The sequence below is a fragment of the Gymnogyps californianus genome, chromosome 27, assembly GCF_018139145.2.
Source record: "Gymnogyps californianus isolate 813 chromosome 27, ASM1813914v2, whole genome shotgun sequence".
Classification (NCBI taxonomy): Eukaryota; Metazoa; Chordata; class Aves; order Accipitriformes; family Cathartidae; genus Gymnogyps; species Gymnogyps californianus.
Genome location: NC_059497.1, coordinates 3,500,566 through 3,519,838, shown reverse-complemented (window position 1 = coordinate 3,519,838; position 19,273 = coordinate 3,500,566). Strand labels below are relative to the sequence as shown.

The window sequence follows — 19,273 nt, the reverse complement described above, 5'->3', positions numbered from 1 at the left end:
GAGTTGGACCGGCACCCATAGCCATGCTGGTGAAGTTGGGGAGAGCCGTTCCCTGGGGGCCGGCCCCTTGCCCTCACTGGGGCTCTGCCGGTCCCAGCTCCGCGCCGTGCCGGGGACTCCCGGAGGAGCGATTCTGGTGGCCGTCCCAGCCATTGTTCAGCGGGACCAGGATTTCCATTTCCCGTCAGAGCAGGAAACCTGCCTGCTGCCCTGCCGGCTTTCTAGGCACGGCTCCTGGGGCGGTGCGGGGGGGCGGCTCGTGAGCCGAGAGCCGGGGACCCCTGGGGTGCTGGCTCGGGTCTGGCACGGGTCCCTGTCGCGGTGAGCCTTGGGTTGCTCTCTGCCAGGCTGCTGGATGAAGTGTGAAGGCACGTGCTCATATTGGCCCTAAATCCCATGCCTCTAGGTCGCTTTCTTTAGGGCTTTGCTTTGTTGCTCCATTCCCTTCACAGCCCAAAGTGTGAAGGGCTTGTTTCCCTGCGGGCTTCTGGCCGTTGAGCCCCAAATCTGCCAAAACCTGAGCTCAGGAAGCCAGGAACAAGAGCTCAGCTTCTCCAAGCCATGGCAAAAAGCAAGACCATTGCCCCTGAAAAACCAGCAGCACAGAGCACCCCAGTATGAGGCCAGGCTGGGAAAAGGGGTGCCTGTGGGTGGGGGGTGCCCCATGGCTCTGCTGACGGCCGTGCCACCCCGCAGGATGTCCATGAGGAGCCCCGTTTCTCCCACCTGGAGCTCGATGGAGCGGGCAGCATGGTGAACTGCACCATCAAGACGGAGGAGAAGAAGGAGGGCGGCTACGAGTCCCCGCCAAGGACTGCCCCCAGCACCGAGCCCCGTCCCAATGACCCGCCGGGGCCACCGCCGCGGGAGGGCACCGACCCCCAGGCCCTGCCGCAGGTGGGTCCCACGGCCATGACAAACACTGGTCCTGGCTGGGGTCCTGCCGGGCTGGCAGAGCATTGCGGCCAGCCCTGCTCCGGACCCGGGCTCTGTCCCCCGGCAGAGGAGGGTGGTTGTTTCCCCGGGCGGTTATTCCTCATCCCGAGGAAACGAAGGTGAAACCTGAGGCTCCCCCAAGGTGTTCTGGATGTTGTTGATGCTCTCGGGTCAGCCCTGGGATTTGAGTGCTTCGCCTTCGGCGTGGAGCCCCCCGCAGCCACCTCCAGACATGGTCCATCCCTTCAGCCTCCCTTTTTAGTTGCTCTTGGGTTTTCTCTCCCCCCGCTTTCTCAGCCCTCCCGCTCCCTACGCTGCCTCCCAGGGGGGACGGGGCTCAGACGAGCCGGGCAGTCTAAATAAATAGTAGAAACCTCCATCAAACAAGTCTTTGCGGCATGAAGAGCAGAGATGCTCTCAAGCCGGGCTGGGGGGAATGTGCCTGGCAGAGTGTGGTCCAGCAGTCAGCTGGGCAGGGCTGGCTCCGAGCATCCCACCGGCCCAGCATCTCCTGCCTGGAGACCTGGGGACATCCCCGTCCGTGGGAGTGGGTGCCGAGTAACGCTGTGTGTGTTGCAGGAGTCCCGCTCGCCCGCTGGCGATGCGCCGGAGCCCAGGCGCTCTGCCTTCGAGCCAGCCGTCAGCGGCCAGGAGAAGCTGGACTTCAACAGGAACTTGAAGGAGGGTAAGAAAGGTTTTGAGTGGCCTCTTGGGACTCCCCCCGCTCCCTTCGAGCCCCTCATCGTTTTTGCAAAGCTGCGGGATGGGACAAGCCACCCCGTGCCATGGTGCAGAGCCTTGGGCTGTGCTCACCTGGCTGTCTTCTCCCTCTCCCTGCTCCGCTGACCCCGGTTCCTGCCGGCGCGGACAGTGATGCCAACCATCGAGAAGTTACTGTCCAGTGACTGGAAGGAGCGGCTGCTGGGCCGAAACACCACCGAGTCCAAGGAAGTGAAAGGTGAGGTCTCCCCCTGGCCACCCACCTCTACCGTCCTCCTTTCCATGCCCTGTGCCCTGGCAGCCTGGGCTGGAAACACGGCGTTTCCCACCTTAGCAGGAGGAGAGATGTGCCTGCAAGTGTGTGTATTTCATAGGGATTTGTACTTTTTTAACCAAAACATTAATTTGATTTTTTGGGGGGTGAGCATCCCTGATGAAAGCTTGCCTCTGCCTGCACAGAGGGGATGGTTCAGCGCATGGGGATCTTTATAACCCCCGCGCATTAGCCATTCCCTGGCCGTGCATCGCCCACCAGCACCCAGCGGTGGTGGTGATGCTGTTCACCCTCCCCAAGCCCCTGACCTGCAGCCGCTTGGTTTCTTCCAGGAACCCAGGAGAGCCTGGCAGAGAAGGAGCTCCAGTTACTTGTCATGATCAACCAGCTGTCCACGCTGCGGGACCAGCTCCTGACGGCCCACTCGGAGCAGAAGAACATGGCCGCGATGCTCTTCGAGAAGCAGCAGCAGCAGATGGAGCTGGCGCGGCAGCAGCAAGAGCAGGTGGGCTCGGGTCCCCGTGGGCAGCCTGCTTGGGGGAGGTGTTTGCCAGGGTCCATCCCATCCCTTCGGGGATCCCTTTGGGATCTGCTAGCCGCGGGTGCAGGACCAGGACAGCGTCCCCCTGGGAGTGGTGGGGAGGTGGCTTTGGCGTCAGGGGCAGCGGGACTTCTCTGTCTGCCCAGAAACCCTCCCATTTTCCGTGCCCATCCCAAAGACTCTCTGTCTTGCTCCCTGATGCCAGAAGGATGAGGGTCAAAGGAGATGGGAATTGCACTCCTTAGAATAATTAAACCACACTGGGTCCTTCCTGACTGCTCTCTTTGCTCTTTGGACACCTGTTTTTCCCTCTCCAGTGGCCCATACGGTGCTAAGGGCAGGGGTGACACCGCCTGGCGTACCCCAGGGTGGGGGTGACACCGTCTCTCCCAGCCCATTTCTTTCCCCGTGCCCCGGGAGGTGGCTCAGGGGCAGCTCAGCCACCCCCTGCCTGCCCTCCCCACGGCCCTCGGGACCCTCCGCAGCCCCCTTGTCTCTGTTTTGCTGGTGTTGGGCAGCTCATGCCGGGCCATAGCCCTGCCGGGGCCAGCTCGGCGCTGCCGTTGATGCCGCTGTGCCCCGCTGTCTCCCCTCCGCCAGATCGCCAAGCAGCAGCAGCAGCTCATCCAGCAGCAGCACAAAATCAACCTGCTGCAGCAACAGATCCAGGTAAAGGCGGGGGACACCTCCCCATGTCCCCCTTCCCGTGCTGGGTGATTGCAGCCCCTTCGTGTGCTGGGCTTGTGTCCCCTCCCGGGGCCAGGCAAGGGGATGGCACCTGCCTGCAGTGTCCCGCAGCGGTTATCTGGTCTCTCTGCTTCTCTCCCCCTCTTCCCTCCAGCAGGTCAACATGCCCTACGTCATGATTCCCGCCTTCACCCCCAGCCACCAGCCTCTCCCCGTCACTCCCGACTCCCAGTTAGCACTGCCCATCCAGCCCATCCCCTGCAAACCAGGTGAGCGGGGTCCCCCGGGACTGCCCCAGCTCTGCGGGGTGGCCTTGTCCCCCAACCCCTCTCCCTCTGCTCCCCGCAGTGGATTACCCGGTGCAGCTGCTGCACAGCCCCCCTCCTCCCACGCTGAAGAGACCCGCCGGCTCGGGCCACCTCCAGATGCAGGTACAGCCCCAAAGCACCTCCATCCCCTGGGTTGGGGTGCTGCGGGGGGCTGCGCTTCAGCCCCCTCTCCCCTCTGCCGCAGGAGACCTCGCAGCCGCTGAACCTGACGGCCAAACCCAAAGGTTCCGACCTCCCCAGTGCCTCCAGCTCGCCCAGTTTGAAGATGAGCGGCTGCCAGTCCCTCACGCCGAGTCATGGGGCCACCAGGGACCTGCAGACCAGCCCGTCCAACCTGCCTCTGGGTAGGGTCCCAGGTGCCTTCACTGATGGATGGTCCCATGCCCTCCCCTGGCCACCTCCCAGAGACAGGGGACATCTCTGGGGTCCCTCCTCCCTGGGGTGGCCTGGGTGGGCACCTGCTGCTCTGTGCCACCCCCTTGGGGCACGCAGTTGTGATTGCTGGGGTGGGATGGGGTGCTTGCAGGGTGTCGGAGGAGTGGGTGCTGGCGCTGATGGGTGCCTGTGCCGGTGTCCTGCCAGGGTTCCTGGGCGAAGGCGACGCTATCACCAAAGCCATCCAGGATGCGCGGCAGCTGCTGCATGGCCACAGCGGAGCCATGGAGGGATCGCTGAGCACCTCCTACCGCAAGGTGAGGGATGCCTGCCGGGTGGTCACCGTCCCCCTCTCCAACCCCACTGTCAGCAGCCAGAGCCGGGTCTCCATCCGCGGGTGGGCTCCCTGGCTTGGAGCTGGTTCCTGACTCTCCACTCTCCTGCAGGACCACGTCGGGATTGATTCTTCCCCAGTGAAGGAACGGATGGAGGAGACCCCTGCCCACCGGCTGGACGAGGCTCTGTTGACCTGTGAGATGGACGGTAAGGATGGCCAAGAGCACCGCGCTGTGACCCCCTGCTTGCTCCTTCCTCTGGCTCCTGACCTCAGCCGGGGTTTCCCCCGCAGGCTCACGGCACTTCCCCGAGTCCAGGAACAACAACCACATCAAGCGGCCCATGAATGCCTTCATGGTGTGGGCGAAGGACGAGAGGAGGAAGATTTTGCAGGCCTTCCCGGACATGCACAACTCCAGCATCAGCAAGATCCTGGGTGAGTGCCGGGGATGGCGGCGGGGGGCTGAGGCAGGACCCCCCCTCTGCATCCCTTGCGGGGGGACACAAGCTCTGTCTGGCTGCTCGCTCCGCTTGCCCTCAGCCACCCGTGTACGGGTGATGCTGGCCAGGATGCTGCTGCCCCTGTTGTAGCATCACTCTTGGAGGTGCCTGTAGCAGCACGGGCCTCATCCAGCCAACATCTCACACCCCCCTGACAGCAGCGGACCTGCTGCAGCTCTTGGTCACACCAGCCCTTCCCCACGGCCATGTCGCTGTTAAAAGCGAGCGGTGCAGTCACCAGTGAACCCGTCCGAAGGGCCGGGAGCGAGCGTGCTGCGGCACAATGTAGCCCCGCCATGGGTTACCTCCGACACACGCACCTCGCTCTGCCACCGACTTGTTTCAGCAGCTCTGCTCGTTAAAGAAAAAAAACTGAAAGAACCGCCAAGCTTTTCCCTTTGAAGGAGCGTGTGGGCAGGATCTGCTCCGCTTACCTCTCACGACCGTGGGGGCTGGCGGGGGCCGGGAGCGGGCGCTCTGCGGTGAGCTGCTTGCTGTCACGGTAAATGTCCGTGGCTTTAAATAACTGGTGCGGTTCTGCCCGGGGAGCCGGAGCCACTCGCTGCTCGAGGGCTGCAAATTTAGCAGGTGGATACGTGCAGATGGACGAGGGGTCCAGAGCTGGTAACGCACCCAGGCGGGGGGGTTCGGTTCCTGTGTGCTCTCCCGCTCCTGGAAATGTGGGTCTGAGCTGGTGCGAGGGGCCAAGCACGTGGAGAAGGAGCTGGTGGAGGACACCTGGGCACCATGGGCAAGGGGCTTGCATGCCTTCGTGCCTCGGTTTACCTGGGCCACATGGCTTGTGGGGGGGCCACATGGAGCTCCCTGGGGGAGCTAGGCCGTACTAGCGGGTGAAGGACACCCAGGAAGGGGCATGCGGGGACTCACAGGACGATTTAGGTGATGGGGGGATGTCTCTGGAGGTCCCCAGCCCAAAGCCCTGCTCAAAGCCTGGCTAACTCCATAGTCCCATCAGGATGCTCAGGGCTGTGTCCTGTTGACTGTTGAGCATCTTCAAGGATGTTGTGATCTCCAAGCATCTCCAGCTTGTCCTTCTCTCTCCCAAACTGGATGCTGGTCCAGCTGCAGCCTCCCAGGTGCTGAGCCAAGGGGATTAATCCCTTGTCTCCGCCAGCCTGGCTCCGAGCCCCTCTCCCAGCCCAGCAGCCTTTGTGCTGTGCCCTGCTTTGTCCTCCTGCCCGGGGTGCTTGTGGCGATGACAATAAAGGTCAGCCAGTGGGGGAATGTGAGTCACACGCCGACACAGCCTATTTTAGCTGCAGCACCTGCTCGCCATACCTTGGAGAGGATCGAAAGCCGTGGCCCAAGAGGCACCCAGGGAAGGTCAGGGCTGGGGACCTGTTCCCGGTGCGCCGGGAGGGCTGGCTGCAGCCAGTGCAGCCACTCTCACTGGCTGTCTGCAAATTCAGGTGCCGTTTGCACAGGGGATGGTGTGAGCATTAATTAACTCTTGCGATGGCTACCCCAGCCGGGAGCCAGCGTGGGTTTCATCACAGCAGGCAGGCTGTAAGCATGCCCCGCGGCTCCTCTCTGCGCAGGCTCCCGGTGGAAGTCCATGACGAACCAGGAGAAGCAGCCCTACTACGAAGAGCAAGCCCGGCTGAGCCGGCAGCACCTGGAGAAATACCCCGACTATAAGTACAAGCCCCGACCCAAACGCACGTGCATCGTGGAGGGGAAGCGGCTGCGTGTGGGCGAGTACAAGGCGCTGATGAGGAACCGGCGGCAGGACGCCAGGCAGGGCTACTTGATAGGGTAACGCGCCCCTTCCTCCCGTCCGAGGGGGCTCGCCGAGGTGCCCGTGGGGTGGGTGCCCCGGGAGGCAGCGGGAGGCAGGGAGAGCACCTCGACACCCCGGCCGGTGATTGCATTCCCCTGTCCTGCAGGCCCCAGGGCAGCCAGATGCCCCCCGCCTCCTCGGACGTGCTGTACCAGCGGCCGGTGGGCATGCAGCTGACACCCCCCCTGATGGAGCACTACCTGCCCCGCAGCATGGACCCCAGCATGCCCGTCATCGTCAACACGCGCAGCCTTAAGGAGGGCGACGGCGGAGATGACGGGCACTCGGTGGCCGACGGTGAGATGTACCGCTACAGCGAGGAGGAGGACTCGGAGGGCGAGGACAAGAGTGACGGCGAGCTGGTGGTGCTGACGGACTGAGGGGGGCCGGAGGGGCGGCGGGTGGCGATGGCAGGGCTGGCTGCCATTGGGAAGGAGGTCAGAGCATCCCCCGACGGGACGGGACTCGGCCGAAGGGCTGCGCTGGGAGCAGAGGAGAGCTGCTACCCTGGCAGGCAGGAGTTGCTGCTGCCTGCCTGCAAATGGGTCTCACGAAGGCGGGCACCCAGCATTTTGGATGGGGTGCTTCCCAGGGGGGTGATGAGCAGTGATGTGTGCTGCATGGGGCCACGGCTGGGATGTGCTGACTCCACTGGGCAAGCTGGCGAGGGCTGGCTAAGCCTTGCTCCAGTGGCGGGCATAGGGAGCTAAGGCCACCCGGCCTGGGGATGTGGGTGCCACGGTGGCTGAGCTGTCACCCACCTGCAGCTCCCCAGGAGGTACCTGAGGGTATCGGGGTGCGGGAAAACCTCCAGAGCATCTCCCAGCCCTCCAGCACCCACGGGTCCCTTGCAGAGAGCCTCACCTGCAGCCGCCAGCCCCCACTGCTGGGGACACGGGATGGGGACACGCTTGTCCCTCTCTCAGCTCAGTCTGACCTCCCCGCCGCATTTCCCATTCGGTCTTTAGAGCCTGCCAGCAAATTCCCATGGAGCCATTTTTAGCTCTCGCCTGGCCCGAGTACCAGCCAAGGGCTCCGAGGAGCCCTTTATGCTCCTGACAGCTCTGGCCCACTTTGTAAATAAAGCAGGTGCCTGTTCCCTGGCTGCGCCGTTACCCCGGCTCTGCACCGGCCCCTGCCCAAAGCACGGCCGGGCACAAGCCCCGGCTGCAGTGGGTATGTGCCCTGTCCGTCCCTGGGCACCTCTCCCTCCTGCGCCCCGGCTCTGCAAGCTGCAGGCTCCACCTGTGATCTGCATCGTGAAAACCACAGAGGGAGAGAAAAATAACAGCAATTAAAAGAAAAAAGAAATAATTAAAAAAAAAAAACAACCTTGCTCTGGTCAGAGCCTGGTCTAGGGGTGTTTGGGGTGCAGCATGGCTGTGTGGCCGGCTGTGCATACACAGTGTCTGGGTGTGCATGCACGGTGTCCGGCTGTGCGTGCACGGTGTCCGGCTGTGCGCAGAGTCCGTGCACCGCCCTGTGGCAACAGCCAGAAACAGGCACCGCGGCTCCGGCTGCAGCCACAGCCTGGCCTCCAGCCTGGCACAGTGGGGACCTTGCTGGGGTTGCAGAAGGAGCCATGGCTGCCCGGGCTCCAGGCTGCAGCGGGGGGGACAAGCCCTGCAATGGGGGCTTTGCAGCGGCCCCATGTCCTCAGCCCCAGGGTGGGGGTCCGGAGCAGCAGCTCTGCAGCATTGAGGCCCCGATGCTGCTCCCCTGCACCCCGTGGGGCTGCCGTCAGGACATTGTTTATCCAAGGGAGCACCCTGCCTCCTCGCCCACCCAGCAAACGCCTCTCTCCTCTCTTGCCCTTCGTCAGTGCTTTATTTATTCCCCCTCCCTGTGCTGCTCTGGCTGGGGCCGGGGTCCCTGGGGAAGGGGTGCCGGCTCCCAGGGTGGGATGGGCTGTGCTGCAGAGGGGGCTGGAAGCAGATGTGCCCTACAAAGATGCAGCTCTTCTCTTTTTTTTGTTTTGTTTTTTTTTTAAAGACTGTAAATATAGATAGAGCTTTATTTTGTTAATAAGACAATGAGTAACTTAACCTGTATATTTCACATACTTGTTTACAATTGTCCCCCCCACCCCTTGGCACAATAAAGATGACTTTTTGGAGCAGAGATCTGTGTCTGGACTTTGCCATCCTGGGGTCGGGGACAGCTGAGGGCTGGACGGGGAGTTTTCACCCCAGACAGTCAGAGTACAGATGGGGGGTGCTTGTTTCCCCCCTTCCCTGCCCCTCTTCCAGCACAGCCCCCTCCTAAGGCTTTTGCTCCCTGCGATGTTTTCACTTGTGCTGTTTCTCAGCTCTTTCTCCTGCCCTGTCCGTCCGTGGTGGGTCCCGGGCTGCTCCCCTCTCCTTCCCACATCTCACCTATGTTTTCTCGAGGTCTCGCCCCACGTGGCAGCGGGTTTGGGGTTCAGCCCTCTCCACCCGGTGCCCACTGCAGCCAAGTGATCCAGCCTGCCCTTGCCAGAGCCCAGCAGGGTCTCAGGGAGCTGCCAGGGTGTGGAATCAGCTCTGCAGAAGGCTCTTTTAAACCACAGGGCATGGCTCTGGGACAAGGACAAGCCCCAGCAGTTGCTGCCAGCAGGGAAGAGGCAGCGAGCGCTGCATGCAAACACCCTCCCGTGCTGCACGGCTGCTGCTCCCCTGCAGCACCCGAAGGGAGGTTGGGAACACGGGGGGACATCATCAGCCCACCCTGCGAGGGGACACCTCCAGCTGCGGGAGAAGGGCCGGGTGCACCCCCAGGCCCCAGGAATGCTGCCCCTGCTCCGGCACAAGTCCTGCACCAGTCCCCACAGATCCGCCATCCCTCATTTCCAGCTACCAGCAGCTTTTATTTTGCACCAAAATGAACACCAGATGCAACAACAGTCCCGGTTCTTGCTGCGGCAGGTTCCTGTGCCCGTGCGGAGGGGACGGCCACCTTGTCCCCATACCACTCGCCGAGCAGCCAAGGCAGGGGCAGAGGGGTCTGATTCCACTCCCCCTGCTGATGCACAACCACTGTCATGAGCTGGACAGTGCTCAGCAGGCCAGGATCGCCCTCGCAGAGCCTGTGGTGGGGGAGCAGCCGAGCGCTGATGGGATGAAGCTGTGCACGGCTCATGGAGCACGTCAGCTCCATTCAACCTCCTGCCGGGGGGTCCCACGCAGGGACACAGCCAAGAGAGGAGCACAGGGATGGTGCCCATGTGAGGGGCAGGACCGACCTCCCCGGCCCTGGGGGAGACGGGGAAGGCAGAGCTGGGAGCCCCTTGCTCCGGCAGCACAGGATGCTACAAGGGAAGCCATGATGGGAGCATGAAGCTAATGGGAGTCTGGGAGACCACGGCCATGGGGAAAAACAGAGCTGGCCGTGGGCTGAGCACATCACAGGGGGTGCAAGCACCCGATGCCTGCCAGCAAAAGCCCGCTGGTCCCAAGCCCATGTGGCTCACAGCCGTCACTGTCCCTTGCTGCTTTGCACCATCCGAGCCGGAGCGCAGCAGCACCCACCCCTCGTGGAAAAGGGTCCCACGCTCAGAGACAGCCCCAAGCCCAGGATCAATACGGAGCCAAAAAAGGTGCTGGTTTGGGGGTGGGAGCCCAAGTGGCACCGAGCAGGCAGGGCAAGAGGGGACGGAGGGAGCAGCGAAGGCGATGGGCACAGCGTGTGCGTTGGGCAGCTAAAGCAACTGGGCAGCTCTGGGAGCTCCTGAGCAGACGGAAGGACCCGTTTCCCGCCTCGGGGACAGCACAGAGGGAGCAAACTGGGTGCCAGGCCAAGCAGCAGTAGTGCCAGCAAAGCTCGGACCTGCCGGGCACCGGGGCCGAGCCAGGGCTCGGCGTTAAGGCGATGGTAAGGCTTCCTTGCGTAGGCTGGGGCCTCTCCGAGGCCGTGGTCCTCTCTAGCATCTCATGGTCCAGTCTCAGGTATGTCCAGGGTCTCCTTTAATCGGTGGCTGGGTCAGAGCTCCTCTCCTCCCCCTTCCCACCATCAGGACCTGCCCTCGCCCCCGGCTGGGGTGGGGAAGGGGCGAGGGGGATGCGAGGGCTGTGGACGCAGCAAGGACAAAATAGGTCAGGGTCTCACAGGCCGGAGATGCTATTTAGAGATCTGCAGGGCTGTGACCACCGGCTTCATCTTGAAGTACTGTTTAAACCTTAGCTTTGCATATCTGCCGAGAGAGGAGAGAGGGACAGACATGAGGCACTCGTCCCCCCAGCACCGTGTCCCCTGGCCACAGAGGATCCCTCCAGCATGGAGGGACCACTGGGATCCACTCGCTCCAGTCATTTAGCACTGAACTGCACTGGGATGCAAATGCCCCCCAGCTCCGGCGGGCTCACCTTAAGAAGTTAAAGTCTATGGTAGAGTATTTATCCTGGATCAGGCCCCAGCATGCCCAGAGGAAATGGGATGCCTGCAACAGACAAAACAAGGATCAGAAACGGGCACGGAGCATCCCTGCCCGCGGGATGTGTCACTCACGCCTCTCCTGGCCGGGTCCCAGAAGTCCCGCGGCTGTGACGACAGGACGCGGGGTGACAGCCAGCTGGGGCTGGCCCACACGTGTATTTTTATACGCTCCGGAGGCTGGTCCCGGCCCAGGCGAGGGATGCCAGCAGGAAGGATGCTGAACAGCCACACAACGTGCTCAGGGTACCAGCCTCTGTGTTTGCAGCCGGGATGTCCCTCCTCGCAGCTCCAGCCAGGAAACCAGCTGATATTTGGCCCTAAGTTTCCAGAAAATTGGCTCCGCCCGCCCGTGGCATTTACCAAAGAGGATTTCCTCGTGCTTGGCTGTGCCTGGCCTCTCTGAAGGGATGCCCAAGGCCACAGCTATCAGAGACACGCTGTCCCTTGGCATGTGTCAGTGGGATGGTGGGCAGCCAGCGCTATCTTTGACCTCGCCCAGGGGCTCAGTGCCTCCCAAGTGCAGCCGGGCTCTTTGGGGCAGCCTCCTGCCCCAGGTGCCCCCAAACCCCAGGCTGGTACCTGCACCCCAATCCTCACCAGCCAAGCTGCAGCATGAAGCTCCGGCTCACCTGAGAGCAGAGGAAAACCCGTCCCACGGGCAGCCCTCAAGAGAGGCTGGCTCCTTCCCATCTTCACCACTCACCAAAGAAAACTTGTTCACTTGCACGTAGAGAGCCTCCAGCTCCTCCTCGGACACCCCCGTGCCTCCTCGGTCCCCCTGGGTGAGCTGCTTGTAGGCCTGCAGGTAGGAGCGCAGCCACTGCAGCTGGGTCTCCTTGCTGGGGTAGAGGCGGTAATCCACCTCCTTCACGCCTGCGAGGGGAGCCGGGGTCAGCGATGCCCAAGGGGCAGAAGGGCGAAAGGGAGGGTTTCTCCAGGGCAAAGCAACGTGACCACGGGGCTCTCCCCATGCACAACTGGGTAAGCAAAACCCCTGCAGCTCCAAGTGTGCACAAGCCGGGGATCAACCCACTGATTCGAGACACCCACCCAGCCCTTGCATGGTTAAGAGCTGGGCTCGTGCAGGCACTGCATCCCAGCAGCAGCCAGGCTGCTCACCGCCGGCGGCACGGCGCCCATCACCAGCAGCGACCCTCCCTTGCACATCGCTCTAACCCCGGGCAGCCCGAGGAGGAGCTGCCCCATTTCCTACCATGGGACTGGGGACGCAACTGCCTCCTCCATCCCCAGGGATGGGGAGACCCTGGGGCAGCCGCTGCAGCCAGGGTGGGGGGAAACCTTTGGTGCCACGGAGAGGAGCCCGACTCACCCGCAAACTCATTAAAGTGGTTTCCAATATCGAAAGCCTGGTAGTTGTAGCCAGTGTACTCATAGTCTATGAAGCGAACGTGCTCTGCGGAAGCAAAGGCAGGGGCTGTGAGAGGGGCTGGAGATGGAGCTGCCGGCCCCCGGGGAGGTGGGCGAGGGACAGACCCCTCCGCTGGGCGTGCAAAGCTGCTGCCACGAACCTTGTGTGCCGTCGTAGATGATGTTCTTGCAGAGCAGGTCGTTGTGGCAAAGCACGACGGGGGACCCCAGCTGGGAGAGCGTTTCCTTCATCCAGGCCAGCTCGTGTTCAAGCATCTCCAGGCTGGGCACATCCTGCTGGAGGCTGGGGAAGGGGATGGGGTGGAATCACTTCTGCTCACGGGGAACCTCCCTTGGGGGCAGAGGGGCAGTGTTGCCCCTCACTTCCCTCCGTGCGTTTTATAAACGAACTCATCAGTGACACAAAGCAGGGCTAATGACACCATTTTTGGTGGGGAGGCCAGGTTTGGCTTGGACATCCTCCGGCATGCTGCATGGTACCCAGGGAGCCTGGCAGATGCCACGGTACAGCCTCAGCCCTCCCCTTCTCCCTACTAACACCCGCATCCATCCCCCAAATTCACCCAACCAGCCACCGAGCCCCCAAGCGCTCACTCCCAAAGCACCCGACTAACCCCCAGGCAACGGGAATTTTTTGGACTCTGCCAGGGCACGTACCCTCTCAGTAACTCAGAAGTTTCAATTCCAAGAAGAGAGCCAGTTAATGATTACCTAATTGGCTGCACTGAAGGTGCAGGCTTGGGTAAAGTCTGCCTGCAGCAGGCCGAGCGCTGAGAAAAGCCCTGCGTCTTGCCACTGCTGCTCAGGGAACAGGTTAATTATTCGCTTGCCTTCAGGTTCATTCACCTCCACCACCTCTTGGGGCTGCCCGCATCCTTCTCAGACACCCCGGCACTCACCTGGCGTGAACCCAGGCTCCCAGAAATGGGATGAACTGGTTTGAAGTGGGAACTGGATGCTTTAACCTGTACTGGGTTTCTAGCATCCCCTCTAACGTCAGCTCAACCTTGCTGCTCAGATCCCCACTGTAAGAAGGGCTTGAGCTTCAGCTTATTCTAGGGAAGGCTTAAAACGCAGGCTAGATTTGCAGGGAGGAGGCGGATTATTATAGCAGGTGGGAGTCTCTGGCTCAGGCCGGATCCTGCCTGGGTGCTGTACAGACACAACCCAGAGCTGTCTCTGCTCTAACACTGCTCCCAGACTGGCAGGAGGAAGGGCACTGATGGGTGCAGGGAGATGCCTCCATCCCACTTGCTCTTGGGGGGCTTGGCCACGAGTTTGCTTACGGAGGGATCGTGATCCAGAAGTGGCCATGTGGCCGGATCCAGCCCCGACACCATTCCCAGCCCTGCTCACCAACCCCAGAGTCCCGCAGAGGCTTTACCTGGGAACTGGGGCTCTTCCCCCCGATCCCGTACGGGGAAGACTTAGAGATGGGTGGGCAGCGGATGCCCAAGCCAGAGTCTGGCTCTTTGGGATCCCTCTGCCTTTACCTGGGGTTGGATACCTTTGGGCTGAGATCCGTCTTCACGAGGGTGAGGTATTTGTGCAGCTTCTGCCAGAGGATGGGCTTGGGGAGGCTCCCGTTGGCATGGATGGCATGTACCCGGGCCATCTCCTGGGCCACCAGCCTGGAAGGAAACACGGATGCGTGGGTGAGAGGTGGCCGTGCAGCAGCATCGCCGAGAGGAGTGCTCCACAAAACCAGCCTTGAGAAGTCCTGAGGGGGGTTCCCCGAAAGCCGTGTTTAAAAACACAGGGTCAGCACACCTGAAACTCCCCTCCACTTCAGCTGCAAGCCTCTGAAGCATTTCAAGACCCTGTCTGGGTCAAAAGCAGCATTCACCTTTCCAGGGCAAGTTCAGATAAAAGCTGTGGTTCTCGTGAAATCTCTATTCACCAAAAGCTGATGCTTTAAAAACATGGTGATAAACCCGGCTGCAGTTTGGTCCATTTATCACCCAGCACCACTCAGATTTGTGCACATCAGCGATGCTCGAGCACCGGTCTGGAGCAAAGGCGGCAAAGCGGAGAGCTGGAAACATGGAGCACACCCCTCATGCTTGGAGAAGCACCGGTTCCCCTGTCCCGTGGCTCCCCCCCGAGACCCGCACACCCGAGGATGGGGGGGGTCCTGCACACCTGAAGATGTGGGGGTCCCGCACGTGGTTGGGCCCCAGCGCGATGCCTGGCAGGAACTGGTAGCAGAGCCCGTTCTGGAAGGCGCAGTAGAGGTCGGGGGCGCAGCCGTGGGCACGCAGCACCTGGAAGTTCCTCAGCTCCGTCTCCCGGTCTACGAACAGCTCCGTCTTCCTGCCATAGACACGGACCAGCACCGCATCTGCCATGCCCTCGTCCGTGTAGCAGGCGACAAGCTTGTTGGTGATGCCATCAGTGAAGAGCTGGAGGGGGAGAAGGGTGGCAGAGCCGATGCCTGTACATCCCTGCCACGCCAGCCGGGCATGGGGGAAAGCCCCTTCCCACCAGCAGATCCCAGGGAGAAAGCAACGTGGCAAAGGCAGTAACAGGCAATGAGCAAAAGACAGCACGAAGCAGCAGTGCCCACGGCAGCCAAGAAAGCTCCCGCAGCAGACAGCACGAGTTTGCAAGGCCTCGAGGCTCATGCATGTACTGGGACTCTGCACGGGGTCACAGGCACGAGGCTTCAGCTGCACCACGTTGGTGGTTTGGGTGGAAATCCTGCCATTTTTCACCTGGAAGCTCAGGAATAGCTCAGGCCAGATGTGCCGCCAGCATGCTTGGCACCCGAGCGGCCCCGGGAATCGCTCCCAAAAAAATCAGCGTAAATCTTTTGGCACAAAATGGAAAGAAAAAAAAAAAAAAACAACCCACCCCAGCAAACAACACGGAGCAAACACCACCACCCCATCTCCTCCTCCCGACCCTCCCCACGGGGCCGGGTTGCTGATAGGCAGGGACGTCTCTGCTGGGGACGTCTCGTGTCATCGCTCTGATGGCTCCTCACAGATGGAAAGAGAGTTTTGTTCTCCTGTCACCCCGGCTTGGCCGCCTGCCCGCGCACATGCAGGGGCTGCCGCTGCCGCCTGCACTGGGCTCCTCTCCCCATCCCGCGGCGATTTCAGTCGCCTCCGGTGCACCGAGGGGTTTGGGTCTCCATCGCCCCACGGGAAACCCCTGCCCCATTGTCCCCCACGCTGGCAGGATGCTCAGCCCCACGCGGTTCCTGCTCGGCACCGAGGCCGAGCATGCCGGGGTGCCGCTGCTCCCCACAAGAGTGATTTCTTTATCCCCTTTGGGTTCGGGGAGCCGGAGCAGGTGTGATGCTGGAGGAGCGGGAGGGGGGCGAGGGCGCGTGCTACGGCAGCAGCGGTGCTCGGGGGTGGGACAGCTAATTTTAGACATCCCACTCAGCAACTCACACTCCTATATAGGGTGCCTATATATAGGGCTCCCCATGCAGCCTCCTGAGGGAAACTCAAAGCACTGGAACAAGACACCCGAAGTTAGACGGTGCTAACACCCCTCCTTACACAGCTGGCCGGTGTTGGATTTGGGGCGAGCACGGCAAGGGACGAGCCAGCCACCACGTCCCTGGCAGGCTGCTGCCCCTTGGCTGCAGCTGGGGCGGGCTGAACCTTCTCAAGCAACCGAGCTGCTTTTCCCAGGGCAGATAATCTGTGTTGCTGCCACGGTGCCACGCTCAGCTCTCCTTTCCTTGTCCTGCCAGGCCCCAGAGGTCCGAAATTCAGCAAGCAAAAGGTGTCACGGCCCATCCATGCAGAAGGCGTTGCACCCTGGGGCCGGTGCCCTCCATCAGCCACACGCACATCGGCCGCAGGTGAACGGCTCCACGTCGAGATGCTCAGCGCTGCCTCGCCTGCGAAGTCCTCGCGCTGCTTTGTTTTGCTGCTCGACAGCCCGATCAGCCCTTTCCAGCGGGTTTAACGGGATTACTGAGCCTTATCCCTCCTGAATTCCAGGCCACTAACTTTGGAGACTCACACGTGGTTCGTCAGCAACCTGCACACACGCACGCAGGGGCTCGCCTGGTTTGGAGGCAGCAGCTCCTCCAGCTCCCGAGGAATGAGCGCGGCTGCTCAGCAGATGCCCAGTGCTATTCCTTGTGGATCCAAAGCGCAGTCAGCTATCAGCAGGGCCGCAGCACTGCTAGCAGTCCAAATCCTTCCCTGCTGCGGTTGTGTGACAGCAGGGAGAGGGAGGAAAGCGAGTGTGACTCCACACCAGGAGCCTTGCAGCAATTAAATGCGAAGCGAGACCCAAGCCCTGTGCAAAGGTACTGAAGCGAAGCAGCTCCATCCGACACCCCGGTGCTCTGCCTGCCGTGAGATCCCTCGGCATCCCCGAAGCACCGCCGCGTTGGCTGCCTCCCCACGCAGGCACCCCCAGTGCCGCTCCCAGCCCGAGAGGCGGCAAGCAGCCCAGGGCCAGACTGCAAAAGGGCACCTTGTTGCCAAAGTCGGACTAAAAAAGTCCAGCCACGCAGTCCTCGCAGGGGTTTGGCTCCACATTGCTGCTGCTCTCCTTATCGCCGGATGAGGGACGGAGGAGTGCGTGCTTCCCTGATAGCGTGGCTGGCTGACTCACCGATACCGCCTGTGCCTTCTCGGTACGGAGATGCTTCTGCCCAGGGACAGAGCTTAAAGGACGAGGAGCGGGAGCCCTGGAAAGCAGGCACAACCTGGAGCACAGGGGGCTGAAGACCCCAGCAAGAAGAGGGCAGGCGGGGAAGGCGAAGCACCCAGATCCTTCCTTCCCATCTTCCACACCCTGCCCCGAGCGCCGGGAGATTTTTCCGTGTCACCGGCACAGGCTGGTACAGCCCCTGCAAGCAGCTGTGCACTGACACGGTGCAGCGAGGTGGTGTGAACCGGGCACCGCTCCAGTGCGCGGAGGAAAGCGAACAGGAACGCTAATAGGAACCAGCTGAGGATCAGTGCACCGCTCCAATCCCCTCCCGAAGAGCTCTCGCAATAGCAGCTAAGGGAAATGCAACTGGAGGTTTCCCCCCCTCAACTCCTAAGGTTTTTTTTTGCTGCTTTTTTGCCTTTTTTTTTTTTTTTTTAATTAAAAACACACGCACGCACATATAAGCTGCTGTTGAATACTGAACCCCTCCAATGCCTGGAGAGAGCCTGGATACCAGAGAGATGGGGACCTTCGCAAACAACCATTGCCACCGAGGTCTGTGCTCGGTGCTGCCCAGAGCCCGAGACATTTCCTGCGCCTACAACTATGTGCTCTGAGGAACTCGAACTCCCAGCTTCCTGCCTATTGCCATCTGCCCTTTCATATGTATTTTCCTGCAGCTTCTTGTATTTAATTACACTTGACTATTAATACATTTTTAATGACACTCCAGGCACACGGGAAGCATGTGCCTTCAGATGACATGCATACACACATATATACATTTAAGTGCACCCAGCTCCGCCACCTCCACACTCCTGTGCCCATCGCCAGGAGCCCGGTGAGGGCACAGGCACCAGCCTTGCTTTTCCACCCGAGACCTGGCACCCTCAGGCAAAGGTGAGGAGGGGGAAAGGAACTCCCGTGTCAGGCAGCTGCCAGCCCCGCTCTCCCAGCCGCTGCAGCAAAGCCCTGCCAGCTCCGGACAGCCAAGCCCCGTCCCATGCAAGGAGCCCAGCGCTGAATCCCAGCTCCCATCCGAACCTGCGCTCAGCCAACGTGACCTGGCAAAGGTGCAAGCCAACGAGTAACCCAGGCGAGACCTGCTCCCAGGAGCAGCTACTCCTGCGGGCAGGGGCCTGGCAGCACTGGGTGCAGGCAGGGGTGCAGCACCTACAGGAGAGACTTCGGGGGGACCAGCAGTGCAGGCTGCTGCTCCGGCATCCCCCCAACCTTGCAGCCTCGAGGGACCCTGGGGACACACTTGCATTCACAGTCACCACTCGGTGACTGCCCGAGGGGTCCCCAAAGCCTGGGGGGGGGGGGGGCGGTGTCACACCTTTGCACACCTGATCTGCCCCGGTTATGCTCTGACAGCAGAAGGGGAGAACTGGGGGTGGGGGGACAGGAGGTCGTACCCTCTGTAGCAGGTCCTATGGCCCCCACGGTGGGTCCTACAGTCACCCTCACATCAGCCTTACAGCCCCCCCAGAGTGAGCTCTACAGCTGTCTCAGGGCAGGCCCTATAGCACCTTGGGGTGAGCCCCACAGCCCCCCTCGGGCGGACCCTATAGCCCCCCAGCCTGGGCTCTGCAGCCCCCTCGGACGATCCCCGCGGGGGGGTGCGCAGGCTGCTGCGGCCGGTCCCCCGGGGGGCGGGGGGCTCCGCGCAGGCTCTCCCCCCCCCCCCCACCCCGGCGGGGCGTACCTTGGTCTTCACCCTGGCCGGCTCCCAGCCGGGTCTCAGCTCCCGCATGAGCCGCAGCGCCCCGGGCAGCACGTCGCCCTCGTCCACCGCAATGCCGAGGTGGGGTACGGCGGGGGTCCCACCGCCGCCCCGCTCCGGTCCCGGGCAGTCGGGGCAGCGGCCGGGCGGTCCGGCCATAGCCAGCTCCCCGCTGCCGGAGCCGCGGCCCATGTGCCGGGGGCTGCCGCGGGGCCGGCGGCCGCGGGGAGGAGCCGCTCGCCGTTGGGAAGCCATGAGTCACCGGCCCGCCTCCCGCCGCCCGCCTCCCGCGGCAGCGCCCGCCCGCATTGTGAGGTCAGCGGGACCCGCACCGGGACCCGCACCGGGACCCCCCCCCCCCCCCCCCGCACCTGCTGCCGGTGCCCCCCACCCGGGTGCCTCCTCTCTCCCCCCATCCCCAGAGCCCCTTAGCCATCCCGGAGGGGGGGGGGCTCAGCACAGCCCAACCCCCCCCCCCCATCCCTTTGGGATCTGGGAAAAAAGGATGGGGATGCCACCCATGAGAATGTGCCCCAGGACATCCTGGCAGCATCCTGGGCTCCAAGAGGGATGTGTTCCCTCTGGACTGGCCTCTCCAGCCCCGCTACCATCTCACCCA

The 19,273-nt window shown here is 62.3% G+C and overlaps 2 protein-coding genes across 2 annotated transcripts; one reads left to right on the top strand and one right to left on the bottom strand.

Moving 5' to 3' along the window:
- Positions 1–697: 697 nt before the first annotated feature.
- SOX13 (SRY-box transcription factor 13) lies at positions 698–6,880 on the top strand. Its single transcript, XM_050911459.1, is given in 14 exon segments — positions 698–722; positions 725–897; positions 1,516–1,621; positions 1,808–1,894; positions 2,263–2,435; positions 3,072–3,140; positions 3,313–3,427; positions 3,507–3,589; positions 3,672–3,831; positions 4,070–4,179; positions 4,309–4,405; positions 4,491–4,634; positions 6,259–6,475; positions 6,607–6,880. Coding segments are annotated over 14 exon segments (1,833 nt in total).
- Positions 6,881–10,324: 3,444 nt separating this feature from the next.
- ETNK2 (ethanolamine kinase 2) lies at positions 10,325–18,846 on the bottom strand. The gene is made up of 8 exons (XM_050911428.1): positions 18,637–18,846; positions 14,442–14,701; positions 13,793–13,930; positions 12,440–12,582; positions 12,241–12,324; positions 11,614–11,783; positions 10,841–10,914; positions 10,325–10,668 (listed from the first exon to the last, which is right to left on the bottom strand). The coding sequence occupies exons 1-8, from the start codon at positions 18,844–18,846 to the stop codon at positions 10,596–10,598; spliced, it is 1,152 nt and encodes a 383-aa protein (XP_050767385.1). The 3' UTR covers positions 10,325–10,595.
- Between the last annotated feature and the right edge of the window lie 427 nt (positions 18,847–19,273).

Bases quoted from the DNA above. Each gene is read 5' to 3' on its own strand.
- ETNK2 (XM_050911428.1), bottom strand. From the start codon at position 18,846: ATGGGCCGCGGCTCCGGCAGCGGGGAGCTGGCTATGGCCGGACCGCCC. The intron at 13,931-14,441 runs GTGTGCAGGACC...GTTTCCTTCCAG, and splicing joins CGGGACCCCCACATCTTCAG to GCTGGTGGCCCAGGAGATGG. The intron at 12,325-12,439 runs GTTCGTGGCAGC...TTGCTTCCGCAG, and splicing joins CATCTACGACGGCACACAAG to AGCACGTTCGCTTCATAGAC.